General features: G+C 49.6%; 7 protein-coding genes across 7 annotated transcripts; 1 reads left to right on the top strand and 6 right to left on the bottom strand.

Moving 5' to 3' along the window:
* Positions 1-1,099: 1,099 nt before the first annotated feature.
* BGZ61DRAFT_465762 (permease for cytosine/purines, uracil, thiamine, allantoin-domain-containing protein) lies at positions 1,100-3,441 on the bottom strand. The gene is made up of 3 exons (XM_046247617.1): positions 2,543-3,441; positions 2,100-2,487; positions 1,100-2,043 (listed from the first exon to the last, which is right to left on the bottom strand). Exons 1-3 carry the CDS (start codon positions 2,948-2,950, stop codon positions 1,271-1,273), a joined length of 1,569 nt encoding a protein of 522 aa, XP_046095316.1. The 5' UTR covers positions 2,951-3,441; the 3' UTR covers positions 1,100-1,270.
* Positions 3,442-4,252: 811 nt separating this feature from the next.
* Positions 4,253-4,916, bottom strand: BGZ61DRAFT_174283 (uncharacterized protein). Its single transcript, XM_046237617.1, has one exon. It carries the CDS (start codon positions 4,781-4,783, stop codon positions 4,403-4,405), a length of 381 nt encoding a protein of 126 aa, XP_046095315.1. The 5' UTR covers positions 4,784-4,916; the 3' UTR covers positions 4,253-4,402.
* Positions 4,917-5,049: 133 nt separating this feature from the next.
* On the bottom strand, positions 5,050-6,575 carry BGZ61DRAFT_499942 (uncharacterized protein; the record flags this gene model as incomplete). The annotated part of the gene is made up of 5 exons (XM_046251476.1): positions 5,050-5,254; positions 5,434-5,486; positions 5,550-5,714; positions 5,874-6,065; positions 6,504-6,575. 5 exons carry the CDS (start codon positions 6,573-6,575, stop codon positions 5,050-5,052), a joined length of 687 nt encoding a protein of 228 aa, XP_046095314.1.
* Positions 6,576-7,089: 514 nt separating this feature from the next.
* BGZ61DRAFT_371106 (glycoside hydrolase superfamily) lies at positions 7,090-9,872 on the bottom strand (the record flags this gene model as incomplete). The annotated part of the gene is made up of 6 exons (XM_046242068.1): positions 7,090-7,468; positions 7,527-7,744; positions 7,798-7,974; positions 8,025-9,081; positions 9,133-9,739; positions 9,803-9,872. The coding sequence occupies 6 exons, from the start codon at positions 9,870-9,872 to the stop codon at positions 7,090-7,092; spliced, it is 2,508 nt and encodes an 835-aa protein (XP_046095313.1).
* A 559-nt stretch (positions 9,873-10,431) lies between these two features.
* Positions 10,432-12,252, top strand: BGZ61DRAFT_499940 (general substrate transporter; the record flags this gene model as incomplete). The annotated part of the gene is made up of 5 exons (XM_046251475.1): positions 10,432-10,503; positions 10,563-10,668; positions 10,723-11,230; positions 11,304-11,550; positions 11,605-12,252. 5 exons carry the CDS (start codon positions 10,432-10,434, stop codon positions 12,250-12,252), a joined length of 1,581 nt encoding a protein of 526 aa, XP_046095312.1.
* Positions 12,253-14,411: 2,159 nt separating this feature from the next.
* On the bottom strand, positions 14,412-15,120 carry BGZ61DRAFT_371206 (uncharacterized protein; the record flags this gene model as incomplete). Its single annotated transcript, XM_046242077.1, has 3 exons — positions 14,412-14,513; positions 14,564-14,880; positions 14,937-15,120. The coding sequence occupies 3 exons, from the start codon at positions 15,118-15,120 to the stop codon at positions 14,412-14,414; spliced, it is 603 nt and encodes a 200-aa protein (XP_046095311.1).
* Positions 15,121-16,074: 954 nt separating this feature from the next.
* Positions 16,075-18,040, bottom strand: BGZ61DRAFT_540462 (major facilitator superfamily domain-containing protein; the record flags this gene model as incomplete). Its single annotated transcript, XM_046254911.1, has 5 exons — positions 16,075-16,571; positions 16,621-17,450; positions 17,502-17,531; positions 17,593-17,678; positions 17,831-18,040. The coding sequence occupies 5 exons, from the start codon at positions 18,038-18,040 to the stop codon at positions 16,075-16,077; spliced, it is 1,653 nt and encodes a 550-aa protein (XP_046095310.1).
* Positions 18,041-19,689: the final 1,649 nt, after the last annotated feature.

Genomic DNA, 19,689 nt, shown 5'->3' with positions numbered 1-19,689 from the left:
GTTGTGGGACAGAATCTGGAAGACCTTTGTGGGGATTGTCTGGCTTGTCCTTGATAGACAATTTCTTCAAAATGTCACCACTGGTGACTCTTTCCATCTCCGGATGCGAAGTGCTATGGAGCCTTCGTCGTCGTGTTTCCCAGGAAATGCGGTCTGCTGGATTTGGCAGCCGTCGACCCTTCACATCACGAGGCGCAGCGAGTCTATCATCGGTGATCAAATCTCCGGAAAGCCCGCTGCCGCCCGTTGTTGGGCTGTGCTTGAACTGGAGTTGGCCAGGCGGGACAGAGACGTCGTCGCCCTTGCCCCGGAACGGAGCTGTGAATGTTGGATTTTCGGGCCACGTTGGAAGAGGTGGTTGGGAGTTGAAGGACGGGACATAGACCTCGTTCCCCTGGTCCCAGAGTTGGAAGTGGACGCTTGGGACTTCAGTCCCCGTCGGAGAAGGTATTAGGTTGTTCAAGTATGGGTCACGCATCTGAACGTCCTCGAACACGAATGTGCCTAGGCTTTCAGTCCCCGTTGGAGCGATAGCGGGCGGTAGGCTGCTGATCGACGGAGAAGTCGGTGCTCCGTCTCTCCGATCTGTGGAATCTTCATTGTTGGCTTCTTGGTCCATTTTGTGATGATGAAAACAAAAGTCTGTTTATGCGTGATTCCTGGAGGATGAGGCTGAGCATTTGTCGCGCGATTTCTCATCTTTGAGCCATCGCATCATGTGACCTGACAGCACCCGTTGTAATTGGTTGCATTATTTCGCGTCGGGCTGTGTCTTGGCCTTGAAAGGACGGATCGAGTACCTCTCAACTTGAGTAGATCGCGCGGCCTCGGAGCGTCATGTCCTCCAGTTGCCTTGCCTATCGGTCAACATCCACGACTATGATGAGCGTTCCACAGTGGCCAATTAATTCAACCCGGATATCCATTGGAGCCTCGTCTGTATTGGGCTAGCTGCGATGTTGCCCCCAGTCCGGTCGGCATCGGCAATGGTTCCACTGCACGTCTTGTAAAGTCGACCTGAGACTAAATCCAAGCCGTCAGCTCGGTGATTGACCTAAACGCGTAGATAATGAGCCGAGATGAAGACTATTTAACTCACTGAACGAAAACCATTATATAACAGTCGATAACAGTGGCTGTCGTCATGTTGCCGTGCCGTATACTAAATCTCATGAATGCGCCGTTTATTACAATACACTACACCAAACTCTTAATGCCATATTTGTGCATTAGCGTGACGTGATGTTCTATTCCTATTTCTGAGACGATTTTACTTTCCAGTGTACTTCTTCTCAAAATATCTCGCGATGGGATACCATACGATGGTTATCGCTGCGCTCATGTAAATCCCCACGTCACCACCATCACCTCCAAACTTGGCCGCAATTGGCCCCACGAACCATGTCTGGCTCATCCCAGGAACTCCTCCACCACAATAAGCGGCGATCAATGCAGTCACAGCAGCAAGGCCCCATGGAAGTTTGTTCGGTTGGTCCCAAGCCATCAGATTGTACCCTTCATGCCGGCGGAACACGCGATCCTCAATGAGAAGGATAAAGGTAAAGCTGACTGTCCAGTACCCAAGCAGGGACACGAAATCGTTGACCACGGCAGAGAGGTTTTCTTGACCTGCAATTGCCAGGACGGCAACTACAATGGCGAATACGAAGGACCAAATAAATCGTGGAACAGCATGAAAATGGTGTCCCAACAGCTGTAGGCTCAGACCCGAAGAGTAATTGATCGCAATGTTGTTGCCCAACACAGAAAATGTGAGGAGCACGAGGCAAAACTTTGACCACCCGCGCGGATGGTATATTTCTGCGATAAGACCGCCCAGTCCATGGTTGCTATAAGCATCGGCGTATGGAGGGTAGGCAGCGGACAAGGCAGCGTTGCTGATACATGATCCGACTGTGATGGTGAACGTGGTTGGGATGACGATGCCCCAAAACGTGAGGAAGAAGACCTTCCATGATGGAATGGTTGCGGGGAAATTGCAATAATAATCGGCAGCGATAGAGCACCATCCAGACGAGTTTGCTGTTCAAAATGATTAGTCTTGATGGACAGTTCAATGTTCCAAATTCGAGGCTTACAGAAGTTGATGGCCAAGATGGTCAAAAAGGTTCCGGCATATAGAAGGCCGGAACTGCCATCTTCTCCTTTGAGGTCCGCATCGACGTGGGGAGTAGCCTGGGCGAGAAGGACACAGAAGATGATAAATGTATAGATCCAAGAGTATTTCTCAAATGTGTGGATGATCTTGAAGCCAAAGATGGACACGACGTATGAGACGATGGCAATGATGACGATGCCGACGGTGATGCTCATCTTGTAATCGGAAACGGCACTCAAGACTTGGCCGACCACGACATAATTGACGACACCAAAGCCGCCTCCGACCAAGATGTTGAGAACACTACAAACCTTGGCTCCCCAAAAGCCGAAGGAGTAACGAGATGTTGCAATCTGCCGCATGCCGAGCTACAAGTGTGTCAGCTGGTGTGTTTGCAATGGCCTTGTTTCCGATTAAACGCACCTTTGGACCAAGGGTTCCCGTATACGACGTAGTTAGAGCGCCCAGTACAATTCCGATGACAGCAGACGCAATGGATTGTCGTAGCGAGAGACCGAATTCGGGGCCCAGAATACCCAAGGCGAGCGTACCAACATGCGTGTTCAACGACCACCACATGAAGAAGATGTTCCATATCGACGGCGGTTGTTTCTCCTCCTCGGGAATACGCTCAATTCCCTGCGTCTCGACACCAAGCTTCTTGTCCAGCCATTCTTCACTCTTGCGCAACGCTCGCAGGAAGCCGATGCTGTTTTGGATTTCACGCGCCCGCTTTACCTCCCGGATCTCTCCGTGGTCGATATCTCCCTGTGGGGGTAAGGATTCGTCAACATTGCCGGCTTCGACGTCCTGTTTCTCGGTGGAGGACATTGTGGCGATCCTGGGCGGGTCCTTTGCTGTGGTCCCGATGGCGTAGCAACAAGATTTAAAGAAAACTCGTTCGCCAGGGAGCTTCCGCGGGAGCTTATGTATAGTCAATTGAGTTCGCCCTCGCCGGTGTCAACGTAACATGGGGCCCCAAATGCGAAGGAATGGCGCAATAGATAACCAGTATACTCCTGAATGGGTTGGCCCGTGTCGGGCACAGGCAAGTTGGAGTGATCAACCGGACCGACTTATGTGCCGCTTGATCCGGATAAGATGTGCAATAGCGCGAGCCGCTGCCAGGGCGCCGCAGAACGTGGGACTTTGGAAAGTGGTTTGAGATAAGCATGAGTGAATGCTTCCCTACCTTATCAAGAAGGGAAATATGATCGGGCTGGCAATGATGATGGTATAATTTATCACCCGTTGGGCTCGAATGCCGGCGTGATGCACAGTAATAAGTCGGGATATTTATTGGCTTGCCCACTTGATGGCATTTCTATTACAGATCGAAACGCTGTGGACCAAAGCAAATCGTGGGTCGTGTCCCGCAGTGGCAACTGATAAATGTCACTCCAAAGATGGACTTAATATCATCATCACGATAGGTACGTGGAGCAACCAGGTCCTGAATGAGACCAACGGGGAACTTTTGCTTGGCGATGGTGGAACTGTGGGGAGGATGGACCCCGATCGAGGCTAGGCCAGTTTTAAACCGCCTTCTTTCTTCCAGAAGACTTCCGATATTAGCAGGAGTTTACCTGTCTCGGGATAGCCATTGCCTAGTGCGTGTTGATGGGATGGGGTAAAACGTCGCGGTTGGCTGTCAGTCTCATTAGTCAAAGTGGCACAACCGGCCACCCCGTCGGGATACGGCACGCTGCGTTGCCACGGATCGTCGGCATTGCGTCTATCCCGGTCAGAGATAATATTAGCGTAGCTTTCGCTATCAGGCCGGCGGCGTCAACGAAACAAGACGCCTCAAGGACGCGTTTGCGCAGCGACTTTCACATCTCACAGCCTCGGCATCCACGACTGTTCGGCCCCCCCACGTTTAACGGGCAGATGTGTTAAATTCGCGTCAATCCAAGACACCACAAGTTCCGCTTATGCAAGCCAAGATTCTTCCGCTGTCGTCAGCAACGCAAGGCCCTTATAGTGGCCAGTGCCCTGCAGGGAACGCGTGGAAGGTGGAGGTGGCCGGCTAGTTATCACCAGTCCTATAATACTCGTCTTCAAGCCCAAGGTAAAGGGCAGAAGGAGAAATTCTAGCTTCGAGGCTTCTAATCATCGAGATAAGTGTATGTACCTTACGCAGGCTATACATAGCTTACGGAGCCTGGAGGGAGTGCTCGCAGCCGGGCTGGGTATAGAACGGCGCGAGGTACTTCAGGTGGAGCTAGATGACCAGCCTCTGGATGGCGAGCTTCTTTTGCTTCGAGGGGAATAGGGAAAAGCCTAGCTCGGGGCAACGGGCATTCGTATCCCGGATGGCTTCGATATGATGTAATGGACAAGAAGAATCCTCGACAGGTGAGAGCGGAAGCCAGTAGACCGAGGAGTGGATCTAGGAATTTGCGGAGGAAGTTGATAGGCACCGGGGGAGTTGACGGAGCAATCAACGGAGCAAGTTGGCGGGGGCCGGACAGGGGATCCGGCGGCATGGGAGCCCCATTTGGTCTCAGCAGACAACCCAGCAAAAACCGCAAGATACAGACGGGGGATTCTCGACACAGGCCGTGTTTTTCTATATTTAACTCTCTTTTCTTTTGTCAAAATATGCTTAGCATGGGCCAGATCGCTAATGAACAAACGAGCGCCGGGGCAAATCCGGGGCATACAAGTTGACACGCTGCAGCCGTCCTCCACCACCTTTCCCCTTACAACGACCACACGGGCTCGATTCCTTCCATCGGGTCTTCGTAACCTTCTTTCCACATAGAAAATTACTGATAAAATTTGGGAATTTTACTGCCCTGCCGGCTGAACCACACCGGTTTCGACCACACCATCTACCATGACGAAAGTAGCACCATGGTCCGCCTCAATGCTACTACCATTCAAAACAATTTCTATCGTTAACCGGGACGGCCCCGACGACCCTGCTAACCCAAGAATTTGGTCCAAGGCGTACAAATTGACCATCGTCGTCGTCGCCAGCTTGTCCGTGCTGTAAATGCGACATCTGAAATTGACACACCGTCAGCCTCCGTAGGCAATCCAGTGTCGTCGCCGAGCCGAATCAAGCCGACGCCGCTGTCCTTCCTAAACTCGAATAGGCTGAGGAGGGCGACAAGCAGAGTCATGATCCTACGTGGGAAAAAAAGACATAATATTAGCACGAAAATTCACAAAGATTCGCTAACTCCCAACTTAACGCAAACACTCCAAGACGATCGGAAAATAAGTGTATCTCCGAGGGGCGGTGGCGCATGAATCAATAGGTACGAAAAGGGGAACCACTTCAGAGAGTTTAGAAGAACACTCACCAGGTGATCAACCCACAGGTCACGGCGGTTTGCGTTATAATACAGAAGTACTTCTCCGGCGCGCCGTAAACGTCATTGTTCCACATATCATAGCAGTATGGTCAAGTAGGACGCACAGCTGGGATAGACGTGAATGCGACGAGGCCGACGGAGTAGACAAACAGTGCGAAGCATGCGCACGCGAACTGTGCCATGGTGTCGACCAGGGCCGGCTTCCCCACATGTACCTTCCAAGCCAAGAGGCCGCCGAAAAGTATCCAGTCAAGCGTGACGAGGACAGACTGTTCACAGGAACGGGTCAGTTCTCTTTATCGGTATTATCTTCGACGTGGTAGAATGAAGACAGCTGTAAACCTCCCCTCAGACAAGCCATGTGACAAATGAAGCGGGTTTCGAGATGGCTGGAGATGATGGACAGAAGAAGGGAACCAATTCCTTACTGCAGTGATGAACAAGACCTCGCCAATTGGCACAGAAATATGCTCCCTCTGTGTCGCGCTGCAACGATACCACACGCAATAGTGGTGATGATGCATAGAAACAAGGTAACACGCTGCATAGCCCGCGATAGCGATGCTGCCGAGTTGGACGAAACGGATCGGGTAGATGGCCACGGTCGCAGCAGCTGCAAGCTTTTCTCAGGAGATCTCCATGTCTGCTCGTATGTGAGAGCCTGTGTGTCAGACGCGTCCTTGACTCTGGATTGGATGATTGAGCGAGGTGAGACAATATGGCTGATGGGAGAAATGGGAAAAGGCGGGGAGCAACGCGACTATGGATGAAGGGAAACCAAGACAGAGGGAGAACAAGCGAAACTCCAAGTGATCTTAAGCTTAAGGAGAGAACAATCTATTCTTAGGTAACCCGTCCATGCCACAGCGTGTTGATAGGCTGATTGTCAGTCGAGGCGTCAATTAGTGGTGGCTGTGTTTCAGCCGCACAAGAAATCTCAGCCGCTCCATCTCAGGTCGCGAAGGCGGGGACAACACCAGCCTTTCAGATCTGGAGTCTGGCGCCTCAAATAGCCTAGAATAGCCTAGCCAAACAACGGCGTGTTGGTTCTATCTCACATCTACCAGCTCAAACGTAACATTTTGGTTGCTCTGATGATCACGAACTCCTCTCCTCTCCTTGCCACCCATCTTCCTTTGCCGTACCAGAGGCCGAGAACATTAGTTCTTTTTGTGTTCACGATGATAGAGCATATCGTTTCAAACAACGGAATGATTCCATTACTGCGAGTGACTGCTTAAAACAGTCACTTCGTCAACTGATCCAAGTGATGGCGCGGCCAAGGTTCTCAGAGGGACTAAATACGTCATCAGCAGAGCTTGAGCGTAGACGCAGCCCTAAGAGCTACCCATCGTCTGGTATTTGTCCACGTCTTGACTCATTCTAACAACTGTGCCAGAGAGACTTGAAGACGAGCTGATTCGAGCTGCCGGGGCAGTGCCCATTTCCTTTTGCCCAAATTATGGATTGGTATCCGTTAATAAACAGCGCGTATGGGGGCTAAGATGAATACAAAATGTCATGACAGATAGCAATAACATAATTGGTAACATAGTGCTTTTTCTAGTAGACAATACGGCTTAATAGAGACCAGTAGAAAACCTCTGTGCATTGTAACCCAAGTAATCTATATACCCACCCTACTTACAAGCCCAACCATGTCGTTGTTTGGTCAACTGTTAGTTCAGTAGTTGCACAGATCTGCGTGCTGCTCTGTCCAACGTACACTCCATACACTCCTTTCTCACTAAGCCAGCAGCCTAATAACTCATCCCAAAATGAAGTTGCAAGCCGATCAAGCCGTATTGTTACCTCTCTAACTTCTCCTGGCAGAAGATATACTTTAGCGAATCCCTTTAGTTCTTTCTTAGGTCTCGATATTGAGTTGGAATTTGCAGGGGAGATGTAAAGCTGTGCGACGGTTGAGCCGGGAACCTCTCCTGAATTGCGTGCGCGAAATCTCGCCTCAGTTGCAGTGACCCTCAGATCGGAGAAGGAGAAAGTGGTGTAGGATAAACCATGCCTGTGAACAAAACACGTTAGTTTTTATTTCTCGGGGAACCGCTTGCGACTTGACTAACCCGAACGGAAATGCAACGCTCCTATTTAGTTTCTCATAGTATCGATATCCTACGTAGACACCTTCTCCATAGACAGTTCGTCCACGCTCGCTCTCAAAATTCAGGAATGCTGGTGTATCCTCTATTGCGTTGGGAAAAGTGACGGGAAGCTTGCCACTAGGGTTCGTCACCCCGAACAGGACATCTGCAAGACCGTTTCCTGTCTCGTTGCCCCCGTACTGGTGGATGTTAGCCGTTAAAGCGTAGGCTGGCTGTACGCTCCAAAACTCACCCACATGTGGACCTGAGTGGTTGTCTTCGAAATCCAAGGTTGCATATTGATTGGTGAACCGGACTGAGTGACGATGATGGCATCCGGGTTCGCCTCAAGCACGGCGGTAATAAGTTGTGGCATCGGGTCGGGCAGGTTCATGTCGGGCCTATCATATCCCTCGCTCTCTAAATCTTTCTGCGGCGATAGTTAGCAATTGAAACGGCTCGCATTAGTATCTTACGTACGTCAAGTCCCACACAGACAACTGTGTACTTGCATTTTCTCGCGATACTGGCAGCCTCCTCGATGGCCGTATCGGCATCTTCGACGGGCCATACTCCGATGCGCCCTGCACCTGGACCGTAAGCCACGACTCCCTCCTTGTATATCATGGATGTTGGAAGACTTCCGAACTGCAAGAGAATTTGGTAGTCTCTATCTTTCTCCATGCCCAGAATAGCCTTCTCTTCAGTAGTACCTCTCCCAAAGAAAGAGTTGCCAGGCTTCTGATCAGAAGTATTGTCAATGATCAAGTCGCCGTCGATAAGTAGTGATGCTGTGCCGCAACATGCAATCCCCCACTCGTACTGATTGGTTTCCAGTGCACGAAATGTGCCTTCGACGTCGGCCCAGAACCGTGCTCCTAATTTCGGATGTGAATATCCCATCAATTGCCAAGTCGAGTCCTTGATCTCTAGTTCATCTACAATCTCTCTATCCAGAATAGACGGCGGATCAGCAAAGATGCGCATACGGAGTTTTCCCAGTTGCCCATCAGGGCTTTTGACTCTCTCTCCTAACAGGGGAAGGAACCCCCAAGTGTTAGCACCCGGTTCGTAGTGAACCTTTACTTGGCTAGGTTGCCGACCTTTAGTCAGTCGATCATATATTCCTTGGTAATTGGTAATGGTGTAGTAGGACTCGAGTTGAGCGCTGCCGCCGCCGCAGTACGCCCCGTTCTTCATGTTTGGCCCAATCAGGGCTATTTCGTCGATGTTGGCAGGAATAGGAAGAACGTTGTTGTCATTTTTGAGCAGTACAACGCTCTCTGTAGCCAGTTTGCGATTGAGTACACGATCTTCGGGCGTGTCTCGCGTTGTCTCAACTGGTGAGACGCCGTCGATTTGGATGCATCGCTGGACGAGTTGAAGCACATTTCGCACGCGATCATCCAAGGTCGCATGGGACACTTTTCGGGAGGAGACTGCGAGATCGGCCATGATTCCCCTTAATCGTGGTGGACCGGGCATCTCGAGGTCAAGACCAGCATTCAAGGCTTCACTGGTAGAGTATGTGCCGTACCTGGTTCGTGTTAGTATGTCGTTACTTTTTCGTAAATGAGTGCATACGCACCAGTCGCTCATGATCATTCCTTTGAAGCCCCATTCTCGTCTCAGAATGTCTTTTAATAGCGCGGGGCTTTCAGAAACGTGCAATCCATTTACCTTGTTATAAGACGTCATAACAACGCCAGGGTCTCCGTCTCGCATGGCGATTTGGAACGGGAGGAGGTAGATCTCTCGTAGAGCACGTTCAGTCACTCGAACATCTACAGCCATTCGCTCATGCTCTTGATCGTTGGCAACAAAGTGTTTCAAGGTGGACACAATGCCTGTGGACTGGGCGCCGCTGATGTAGCAGCCAGCCAGCTTGCCTGACAAGTATGGATCCTCAGCAAAGGACTCAAAGCCTCGCCCACCGAGCGGTGATCGATGCATATTCACCGTGGGGCCCAGCCAGACATGTGCTCCTTTTGCCTTGGTCTCATGGCCTATGAGGATTCCAGCCTGATGGAGAAGATCTTGGTTCCACGTGGCCCCCAGAGAAGTACCGCAAGGTAGACATGCTGCTGGAGTGCCTGCGGTGAACTTGGTGCCTCTCGCACCATTGGGGCCATCCGTACAGCGAATGGATGGCACCCCCAGACGCGGGATATCAAATGTGTGCCACGCATCTTTTCCTATCCACAGTCGACTCACGTTAGTACAGTTAGAGTGGATTTGAGGGGCACAGGATCAAGTACCAGAGAGCAACCCGATCTTTTCAGCCACCGTGGCTTTCAACATGACGGTTTCTATGTCAAATATTGTCATTTTTCCTTCGGGTGAGGTCGCAGCGTCAAATAGGATGGTTAACAAAGGCAGCAGCAATTAAATTGTGAGGAATCTTCGTAAATTCAAAGACAGGCCGTTGCCTGTTGCCCTGTAGCGAATTGAAAGGCGAACCTGTAATACTAGTTTGCGCCGCTGATATGAAAAATCGATGTATATGCACTGGGGATGCGACTTTACCCAAACACTGCTGATGAAAGCCGTCTTGAACAGATATCAAGATTCACAGCCCCTCTCCGCAGCACATGGAAATAGCCGAGTGATCGGTCCGATCAAGACACGGCCCGAGCCCCCTGCTTGGTAAAGGCTGTTAATAAACTAGTATACCTACACTAACTAGGAATGGACGTCTCTTATCTCTGGGCATGACTCGGCCCTCTCATGCCCATGATATTGTGAAATTCCAAGAACACAACTATTTGCGAATAAAAGGACGGGCGTACACGTCGACGTTTATTATTCAACCATCACTTTACCATTGTCTAATTCTAATACATAACTGCGTACCTTTATCCTGCGAAAGGAACAACTACAAAAGAAAATGGGGGTGTTAACCAAATTTCGTCCCAAGAATGCTGCACCGGCAGGAAACACCATTGTTGAGCTTGCCTCGGTATTCAATCCTGCACATCATCAGTGGCTTTCGGTGTCATAGCTAACCTTTTTTCAAAGTTTCTCCCAAATGGAGCGAAACCGTGGTATCTCACCAGGCACCTGATCCTGCTGAACCTGATACTTTGCGTGCCACTTCTCAGCTCTAGCGCTGTCGGCTATGATGGTTTGAGAGGCCTATATTATGCGCACACCATGTCTAAGCTAATTAATATCGCAGCATCCATGATGAATGGCCTTCAGTCGCTTCCGCAATGGAGGGATTACTTTGGCCAACCGAGTCCCGCGATTCTGGGTACAATGAACGCAGTGTATCCCATCGGCAAGATTCTCCTGCTCTTCCCCGTCTCCTGGCTCAGCGACAAGTACGGGCGTCGTGTACCGATCTTGATAGGACTCGTCTGTCTGGTAGCGTTCTCGGCACTTCAGGCTGCGTCGCAGAACATAGCTATGTTCGTCATGTCGCGCTTTCTGCTCGGTGCATCGACTATCATGATCGCACAACCCTCCCCTATCATCATCACAGAGTTGGCCTATCCCACACATCGCGGTAAATTGACGGCGCTATACAACTCTTCCTTCTACATCGGCGCAATCCTCGCCGCGTGGGGTACCTACGGGACCTTCAAGCTAGGGTCGACCTGGTCCTGGAGGATTCCCTCGGCACTACAGGCTGGGATGCCTCTAATTCAATCGTTATTCGTTTGGGCTCTCCCCGAGTCCCCCAGGTAAGTTGAGGTGTGGAACTTTCCTCTTCTCACACGTACACTGGAACTGTTCTCTAATTCCATGCGTCTCAAGGTGGCTCGTATCCAAAGGTCGGATCGAAGAGGCTCGAAAGATCCTCGTAAAGCATCATGCTGGTGGCGACGAGTCTTCCGCTCTTGTTGATTATGAGATGCAAGAAATCACAGACTATCTTCGTCACGAGGCGGCAGTGAATGGCGAAACATCCTACAAGGACATGCTTCGCACTCCAGCCAACCGACATCGGACTCTTATTGCTGTTCTCCTTGGGTTTTATTCCCAATGGTCCGGTATCGCTGTAGTACGTAACCAACTGAATCGGCTTAAATAGCACTTCTGACACGGTATCCTCTAGGTTACTTACTATCTTACCCTGGTTTTGGACACGATTGGGATCACAACGACCAAGGAACAGACATTGATCAACGGCATTCTTCAGCTCTTTAATTTCGCCGCCGCAGTCGGTGCAGGTGCGTTGATGGTTGATCGTTTGGGCCGCCGCACCCTCTTTTTGATCTCCGCATGTGGTCTGCTCTGCAGTTATGTCTGTTGGACGGCGTTGACGGCTTCCTTTGTGCGCACTGGTAATGAGGGCATGGGCCATGGTGTCTTGGGCTTTATATTCATTGCCTATTTCTTCTTCGACATTGCCTGGACTCCCATGCTTTACTCTTACACGGTCGAGATCTTCCCCTTTCGATTGCGATCCCTGGGGCTGTCCACCGCCCTCATGACAGCCAATCTCTCCCTCATCCTCGGTATGTTTGCGAATCCCATAGCCCTCAAAGCCATTGCCTGGAAGTACTACATCTTGTTTTGCTGCTTACTGGGAATTCTTGTTGTTCTGGTCTATTTTCTATTCCCGGAAACAAAGGGATGCACGCTTGAGGAAATCGCGTGTATTTTTGATGGGCCTCCCAAGATAGTTGACGATGCGACAGTGGAGGAGCAGGAAATTGGGCAGGAAATGAATCACAAGGTTGATAAGCCTACAGACGAATAATGCTGTCACGTATCGGGATATCGGATTTCAACGGCAATTGCGGGAGTCAAGCTTTTTTTCTTCTATCAGCATAGGCGTCCATCACCACCTGCCTCCATGTCAAATATACACCATAATTAAATGCTCCGTTATTGCATCTAAAACTATCTTCACCATGGCAATGGTTTTATAAGCGGAAGGGGCAGATAGACCATCCGCTAGCCCACAATACAACATCTCGAGGACTCTCTGAGGCCTGCCTATGTCCGCATAGAATCCCAAACGCAGATTCCCCAAGCTTGTCGTTGATTCGGGTCGACAACGTCTTTGGCTCTCAACAAGAACGCCATGAGTAAAAGTTTGGACATTGCGCATCGGGCCATCGTCACCAAGAGGTTTCCCCTGCGCTGTCGTTAAATGCAGAGAGCAGAGGTTCTGCGTGTTGCTCCCGAAACGCGGCCGTGTGAGCTAGGTTGGTGTCCACGAAAATAAGGCGAGCCGGTTTGTTTGTTTGTCTCTTTTCGTACAATACCGGAAGGAGAAGCAGCGCCAGAAACGCCGTTGGTAAATAATTGACTTGAATCATCTGCTCATTCCCGGTCAGTTCATATACCTAGAACTTGGGATATATACGCGGTGTATAGTAGTTAATAATTTAAGAGCGTAGGTACCACTCGAATCTTATATAATGATCGTCATGGACATCCTGCACCGACTTGGTTCATATTCATTGTACGGATCGACCGCCCTGGCGGACAATACGTTCACTCGTATCTCCAGTTATCACGACACTAACCCCATTAGGAAACCAGCCTGGTGGATCTGGATACGACAATAAACACGTTGTGGAGTCAGTTCTGGTCTGGAGGTAAGTTGCACGGAACTAGGATTGAGACCAATGCAACAGGGGTGAAATACTGACGTGTTGGTTTCACACAGCGAGTCCCTACCGCCAAGGAAAAACTGATAGTTGGATGTAAACGCATGTTAGATCCCAGACCAGATACGACTCTAAGACGACTCACCGCTGAAGCGTAAATTGATTAGGCGAAACTCTACGATTGTTCCGGCGTATTGCCACCCACTCATTCAAGGGCCGAATACTCGTCAATACACGAACCGGAAGGTATTGATAGTCTGCTCCGTCGATGCTGACAGAGCGAGTTTGCTGGTTGCCTCCGTATGAATAAGTGAAGAGGGTGATGATAGTAATCCAGGCCACCCACAAGAACAACATGTTCTTTAGCGTGGTTGATGTGGCACTTTAACCTTTTACTGGGGAAACAGCTGAGGTGAGCGCTAAGGATGAACAGGGGGCGACCGGGGAATGAGCCGACAGTAGGAGGGGATTACTGGGGGGCCTGTTGAACAGTGATGTTGGACGATACATATGCTCTGTAGTGGAGCGTTCCACTTTGTAAGTTCATGGGGCCTTGCGGTTACCCTAGAATCGTCGTATACATCCAGGAACTCTAATATAGCGTAATAATTAAAGCGATTGAAGAAGTACTTGACCCGGACATAGAGTGAAAGTGTGGTTTTCCTTCAAGATTTGATTCCGAGATGTCAACTTAAAATTGGTCGATCCTAGTTAGTGAAGTTACAGAATACTCCCCGAGCGCAAGATAATATCCTCATTTGAAATACTGTTGATAAGCGTATGGACGGGCTAAAGATAGACAATGACTGGCCAGCGGCTAGGTATAGTATTTATCTCTAGAAGTAGCGTGTCAGGAGAGGTGGTGGAGAGAGAAACGACCTTGCTTTTGTTCATGACACTATCGGAATATGAGCCTAGATCGATTGTTTGATCAATTGTGAGGCAAAATTGCCAGGTCCTTCAGACGATCATGGTAGAAACCATATGAGAGTAGGGTGCAGCTGTTTCCGTGGTATACTGTTGCACAGCTTAAGACATATGCTCCTGACCAAGGAACACGCAAAATAGTATCCTGGCCCCTATCGAGCATCGACACACCTACTGATGCTAGTGATCTAGCTCCGATCAAGGATTTCGTTGTAACACTGGTGGATTTTATGGGCTGCCGAGCTTTCACTACTGGTACGAAAATATGGTAATGCACAGAAAATGTTAATAATTCCTATGCTAAATCTAGCTAGTAGCCCTACGATCAAGACTGGGGTTGAAACTTAAAAGGGATACCCTTGTTCTCAACGAATCACAGCTGCATCTGAACAATGAGGTTTCGTGTCTGTCCCAAGGCCTTGTACGCCGCAAAGGCACTAGCCGCCTGGGGCTCCTTGAAAGCGACTCCAGCTTCCTAGGTTTATTGTCAGTACATGATGAGGAACGGATAATATTTGGGCATACCTCAACACTGTCCCATCCGATCATTCCCAATCCGACAGTCGGTCCGTCTCCGATGCTCTTACCGCCCCAAGTATCCTTGCCAAGAGCGGTAGTGAGATCCACCCAAGCCTTGGAGACTTCAGGACGGTCACCGCTCTCACCAAACACAATGGTGGTGAACTGAACGAATGCCTTTGGCGTGGCGTCGACGGGGAAGTCGGCAACTTCGAATTCGCCGGCGACAATCTCACTTCCGGCCTTGCTCTCGTATCTGGCTTTGCGCTCCTGAGCCCACGAGGACTTCTTGAACGTCTCAACATCCTCAGCAGTCTTGAACGCTACGTTTCGTTAGCTCGTATCATTGGAGTATCCTACAACACTTCAAGATACTTACCAATACACTGAACAAACTTGAAATCGGTGACAGCAGCGCCGTCCTCGGCAACAACCGCACCCGCGGAAACACCAGCCACGCCGGGCTGAGCCTTGATGTCGGCGCTCATGGTAGGCCAGGCCGCAAGGAACTCATCCTTTCGGTCGGCGGGGATTTGAGGAGCGATGATGTGGAAGTAAGGCATGTTTGCGAGTGGTAGATTCGAAGGTTGAAAGTGAGGGGGAAAAAATTGTTATCGTGTAGGTTGAGATGGCTTGTGTGGTTTTTAATGTAGAATGTTGATGAGTTCCAGTATCCAAACAATGCGGCCATCGTCGTCTTTATAGACGGCACCATGACTTACACCAGCCTCCAAAGCTTGGAAAGTGCCAAGTCAAAACGCCACTCGGGGTGGACGTTCAACCCGACACCGTAGCAATGCGTACGATTCCGACACCGCAACTTACACCTCCAGGGTCACCAAAGCACTAGCTGCCACAGCCAAACATCAACAACCCCTGACGATGGAGCTAATAATGCGACCAGGCTTGGCGAAAGTAAGTGCAGTGGGGCAATCGTCGGTCTCGCTTTCGCGTTGTTTTAGGCGTCAGCATAATATCGGGATCCCAGATTCCGGGGATCACTGCATAATGTATCATCAGGGTTAACCTTTATTTATGAAACACAAACCTTCAAGGTAGGTACATTGCTCGCCATAACATTTATATTTACGCATGACGATAATTTCGCCCGCCGTCTAGCCTACCCTACACCCTTGAATAAAATCTGACTGACAAATGACGATAAATGCTATGGAGGTGAACAAGGGATTAGGTATGTAGACGTGCAGGTGTGTACGATGAATTCCATCCGATTAAGAATCAGAATCAAAATCATTAATCCATGTGATAATGTCCGAGCTGATGGTCGAAACAAATGACATGACTTGTTACGCCCGTCCATGATCACATTTAAGGCATGTTACGATAATCAACGAAGCCAGTCTAAATTCGGTTTAGCATCAAGGTCTAGAATAGGCGGCCCGAGCGTTCAAAGCCTATTTTGAGCCCTGCAAGGCATTCTTTAGTAGGCAGGGGAAGTGGTACGGGGACACGTAGTTTAACTCACACCCAAGCACCCAGCCCGCCCCTGTAATATTCTAAGACTGCTTCTTCTTAATCGACTTCCTCTCTGTAGCGAGAGACCCAACAGCTGTAAGCAGTGCAAGACCTAACGGGATATACAATGTCTGTATAACAGCATTCTCGTATCCAGCCAGCACACTGCCTAGCTTTTCTGGTCCAATCAATTCGCGCAATCTCGAAAGTCCTGCCTCCGTGACTACTGTGACGTTTGTGCCCGGCGAGGAGGCGTGTATTTCGTCATAAAGACGACCCTGGAATAGCGTCGCCGAAGCGCATATCCATAGCGCAGAGCCCATACCGGACCCAAAGTTGAGAACTGCGCCACCGGAAGAGACGTCATCAATGGATAGCACAGTCTGCAGCGCAATCTGAGGGCCTTGAATGCCAAGACCTACCGCTGCACCAAGAAAGGCGAGAAGTGCAACTGCTTTGCCGATGTGTTCCTTTAGGTCAAGGGTGGTGAGGAGACCAGATGCAATCGGAGCTAGAACGCTCGTAGCCAACATGAATGCTTTATGCACGTCAGTAAATAACCAAGATATAGGCCAAAGATTACTTACGGTAGTAGTACCCAAACAAAGTTGTGCCAACACCAGAAACAACGAGTGCTATGGCTAAACCGCCAACCATGGGAAGAGCGAGAATCCCCGACTTGGTAGCTGTATAGCCTCGAACTCCCTGGAAATAGATGGACATGTAGTACTCGGTGACCGCAAGGATGCCCTCAGAGCATGCCGAGAACCACATACCAGCAAGGATACTTCTCTGCTTCCAGATTCTTGGCGGCACAATGGCGCGTTCACCTTGGCGGTGCTGTAAATAGCCAAAGGCCGCAAACAACACAACACAAGAGACAAGCAACAGGATGATCCGCCAGCTGCCCCAACCGTACTTGAGCCCTCCCCATTGCAGGGCCATCAGAAGGCTGGTAATAGCGGGCACGACCAGTACTGTGCCTAGAACATTGATTTTCTTAATCTTCTCTTTCAGCGTTAGAGTCTCAGCCTGGTTGGCAACGGGATCGTGGACCCCATATGCCGTTAGTAAGATACAGATGACTCCCAACGGCAGGTTGATACCAAAACATGCCCTCCAGGAGAGGGCATCAATCAACGCACCCCCAATGGTGGGCGCAGAGACCAGCCCCGCACTCTGCACTGCACCAATAATGCTATTCATGAGACCTTGTTGCTCAAGAGGGAAGCAGTGGCGTAGGAGTTTGAAAAGGCCCCCATTGATTGCGCCGCGACCAAGTCCAGTGATGGCACGTCCAAGGATGAAGATTGCAGATGTCGGCGCGAGTGTGCAGACAAGAGAACCTGTCTCGAATATTACGAGACCGGCGAGGAAGATAGGCTTGACTGGGAATAGGGTGTATATTTGGCCAAAGCTGATGATGGGTAAGAGTATTTTCAGAAGAGTTTCGACAAGACGAGCTTACAAGAAGACAAAGGCACTCAACGCCATACCACTGAATATTAGACATATTAGTTAGACTTGAATGATGGAATAGTATTTAGTAGAGCACTTACTAGGCAGCTGAGTACCATCCGATATCTGCGATAGTCTCGAATTGGTCGGTAAGGCTTGGTACAGCCACCGCGACGATGGTGATATCCTGTTTCCATGGTCATTGGTGACCAGTTTAGAAGAGATCGGAGGGGTGGCCAAAGAATGAGGAAAGGAAGAAGAAAGAAAGAAACCAAGTCTAAGATAGGACAAAATGAAAGGAAATGCCTGGATGATCTAAGAGAATTCCGAGACACCTACGAGTCCGCTGAGAAAGCATGCGATACAAAGTGAAGCCATTGTCGACCATAATTTTGGTCCCGAAGGGTACGTGATGGCCTCTGCGTTGGGATCATTCTGCTCCTCTTCAAGCTCAAGTTCCTCCATTGGTCTCGATTGCTGAGGGGAATGGATACTCCCTTGGGAAGGTACGTCGGGCAATTGCCGCTCGAGAGTGGTTTCAGACGCCATGGTTCAATGAGCTAGGTGATGAACGTGGTTCTATACTGATGAACAAAGTGCAGTAAGGGTGAATAAAAAGACAACGGGAGATGTTTTATTTCCGACAAGCCTTGCTAACCCCGCGTGTATAAACAAGGGACACTGCAGATATTTACCTGATTAGTTAAGTGCTTACGCTGAAACTTCAGGCTAAATGCCTGAATGACGTGGTGAGGAGCAACCGCCATCCTATGAAAGGTCGTTTGGCTAAGTTCTATTGTGGCTTAGACATCATCCTGTCGCCTGATTGACTGCAGCCAATTCCGTCCCGAGTTACAGTACACCGCGTTATTGATATTGCGTTGCGGTGACGCGTTCAACCAGGTGAATATTATACCGTGGGTTGGTTGTCGGGTTGATCGTATTTGGGTGCTGCAGCTGCCTGATGCTCTATCGAGATCTGCTCATTTCGAGTAGAGTTTAATCTTCTGTTGGAGAGAGACTCTATATTAGGAAACCTTCGGTAGATTGATATCCAGACCTTAGTTATAAAGAGGGTCAGATAACCCCTCTTCCGGCCGGTCCGGATAACCAGAAGATCATCGCGATCATCATCATCAATTTGGACACTATTGCAACGATTGAATTGACCGTATCGGATCCATCATCTTCCTATTAGTTTCTGCATGTAAACGTGTTTCGCTACGGTGCAAAAGGTCAAACCTATCTCTAGCCCTTTGTTTCCTTCCTTCGGACTTTCAAGCATCTAGGTTTGCGTAACGTTCAGCGAACCTTTCCCCTCTGAACTTTGGTCTAACTACTTCCAAGGCCGCTTTTGACGGCCATCGGCAGAAACAAAAATCCAGAGTAAAGGGATTCCAACGGGAAAGACCGAACGAAATACAATAATCAATGGAATCACTGTAGTGACTCCCAATATTATCTGCATTTAATCCCTACTGATTTGTTGAAATGGCCCAGGGCAATTACATCTGTCGTTAAACACGACCCCCCATCGCGACACCTACCCCGCCTCTTATTAAAAATCTGAAGCAGTATGGAGACAATGAACTATTACCATGAACAGCCGACCCTGTTTATTGAATCCGTAGCTGACGTAGGTGTGTGTCGAAACCGTGAGTGCACTGTTTATGACCTGGGTAGGTGGTATTCCAGTCGGAAAAGTGCCAAAACTACAGGATTATGTTCTTGGCTAAGTCTACCATGGCACTGGTCGAGGATTGTAAGGGCAAGGGGCTCACTGTGACTGGTTCCGACTTGCCATACATCTCGAAGTAACTCTCTGGCATGCAGATATCCTCCAGAGCCGTACAACTCGAGCAAGTGTGCAATATTGCACTACTACTCTGCCTCGTACGCAGCGGGAATATGGATGGGCTACTGCTTACGAAACATAATGGGACCGTTGCTGTTCGATGCGTAGGTCCATTTGACTAAATTAGTTACACTCATACCCATGAAACTCAGGAAGCATGCACCGGAGAGCTTTGTTGGACTTCTTGTCTGTTTCCCCGTCTTGTTTGCGAGCTTGATTGGAATTCGATTTTGTCCATCCAATAGGAAGAAGAGCCACGATGAAGTTTACGGGCCACCAGAATGCGAACATGGGCTGGAAGATATAACGGATAGGGAGAATATCTTGTTTCGTTGGAACTTTA

The sequence above is a fragment of the Ilyonectria robusta genome (genome assembly GCF_021365365.1).
Source record: "Ilyonectria robusta strain PMI_751 chromosome Unknown BGZ61scaffold_44, whole genome shotgun sequence".
In the NCBI taxonomy this organism is placed as follows: Eukaryota; Fungi; Ascomycota; class Sordariomycetes; order Hypocreales; family Nectriaceae; genus Ilyonectria; species Ilyonectria robusta.
Note: the sequence above shows the minus strand (reverse complement) of the source record. Positions and strands in the feature narration are given on the sequence as shown.

Bases quoted from the DNA above. Each gene is read 5' to 3' on its own strand.
- BGZ61DRAFT_465762 (XM_046247617.1), bottom strand. From the start codon at position 2,950: ATGTCCTCCACCGAGAAACAGGACGTCGAAGCCGGCAATGTTGACGAA. The intron at 2,488-2,542 runs GTGCGTTTAATC...ACACACTTGTAG, and splicing joins CGGGAACCCTTGGTCCAAAG to CTCGGCATGCGGCAGATTGC. The intron at 2,044-2,099 runs GTAAGCCTCGAA...CATTTTGAACAG, and splicing joins CATCTTGGCCATCAACTTCT to CAAACTCGTCTGGATGGTGC.
- BGZ61DRAFT_174283 (XM_046237617.1), bottom strand. From the start codon at position 4,783: ATGCCCCGGATTTGCCCCGGCGCTCGTTTGTTCATTAGCGATCTGGCC.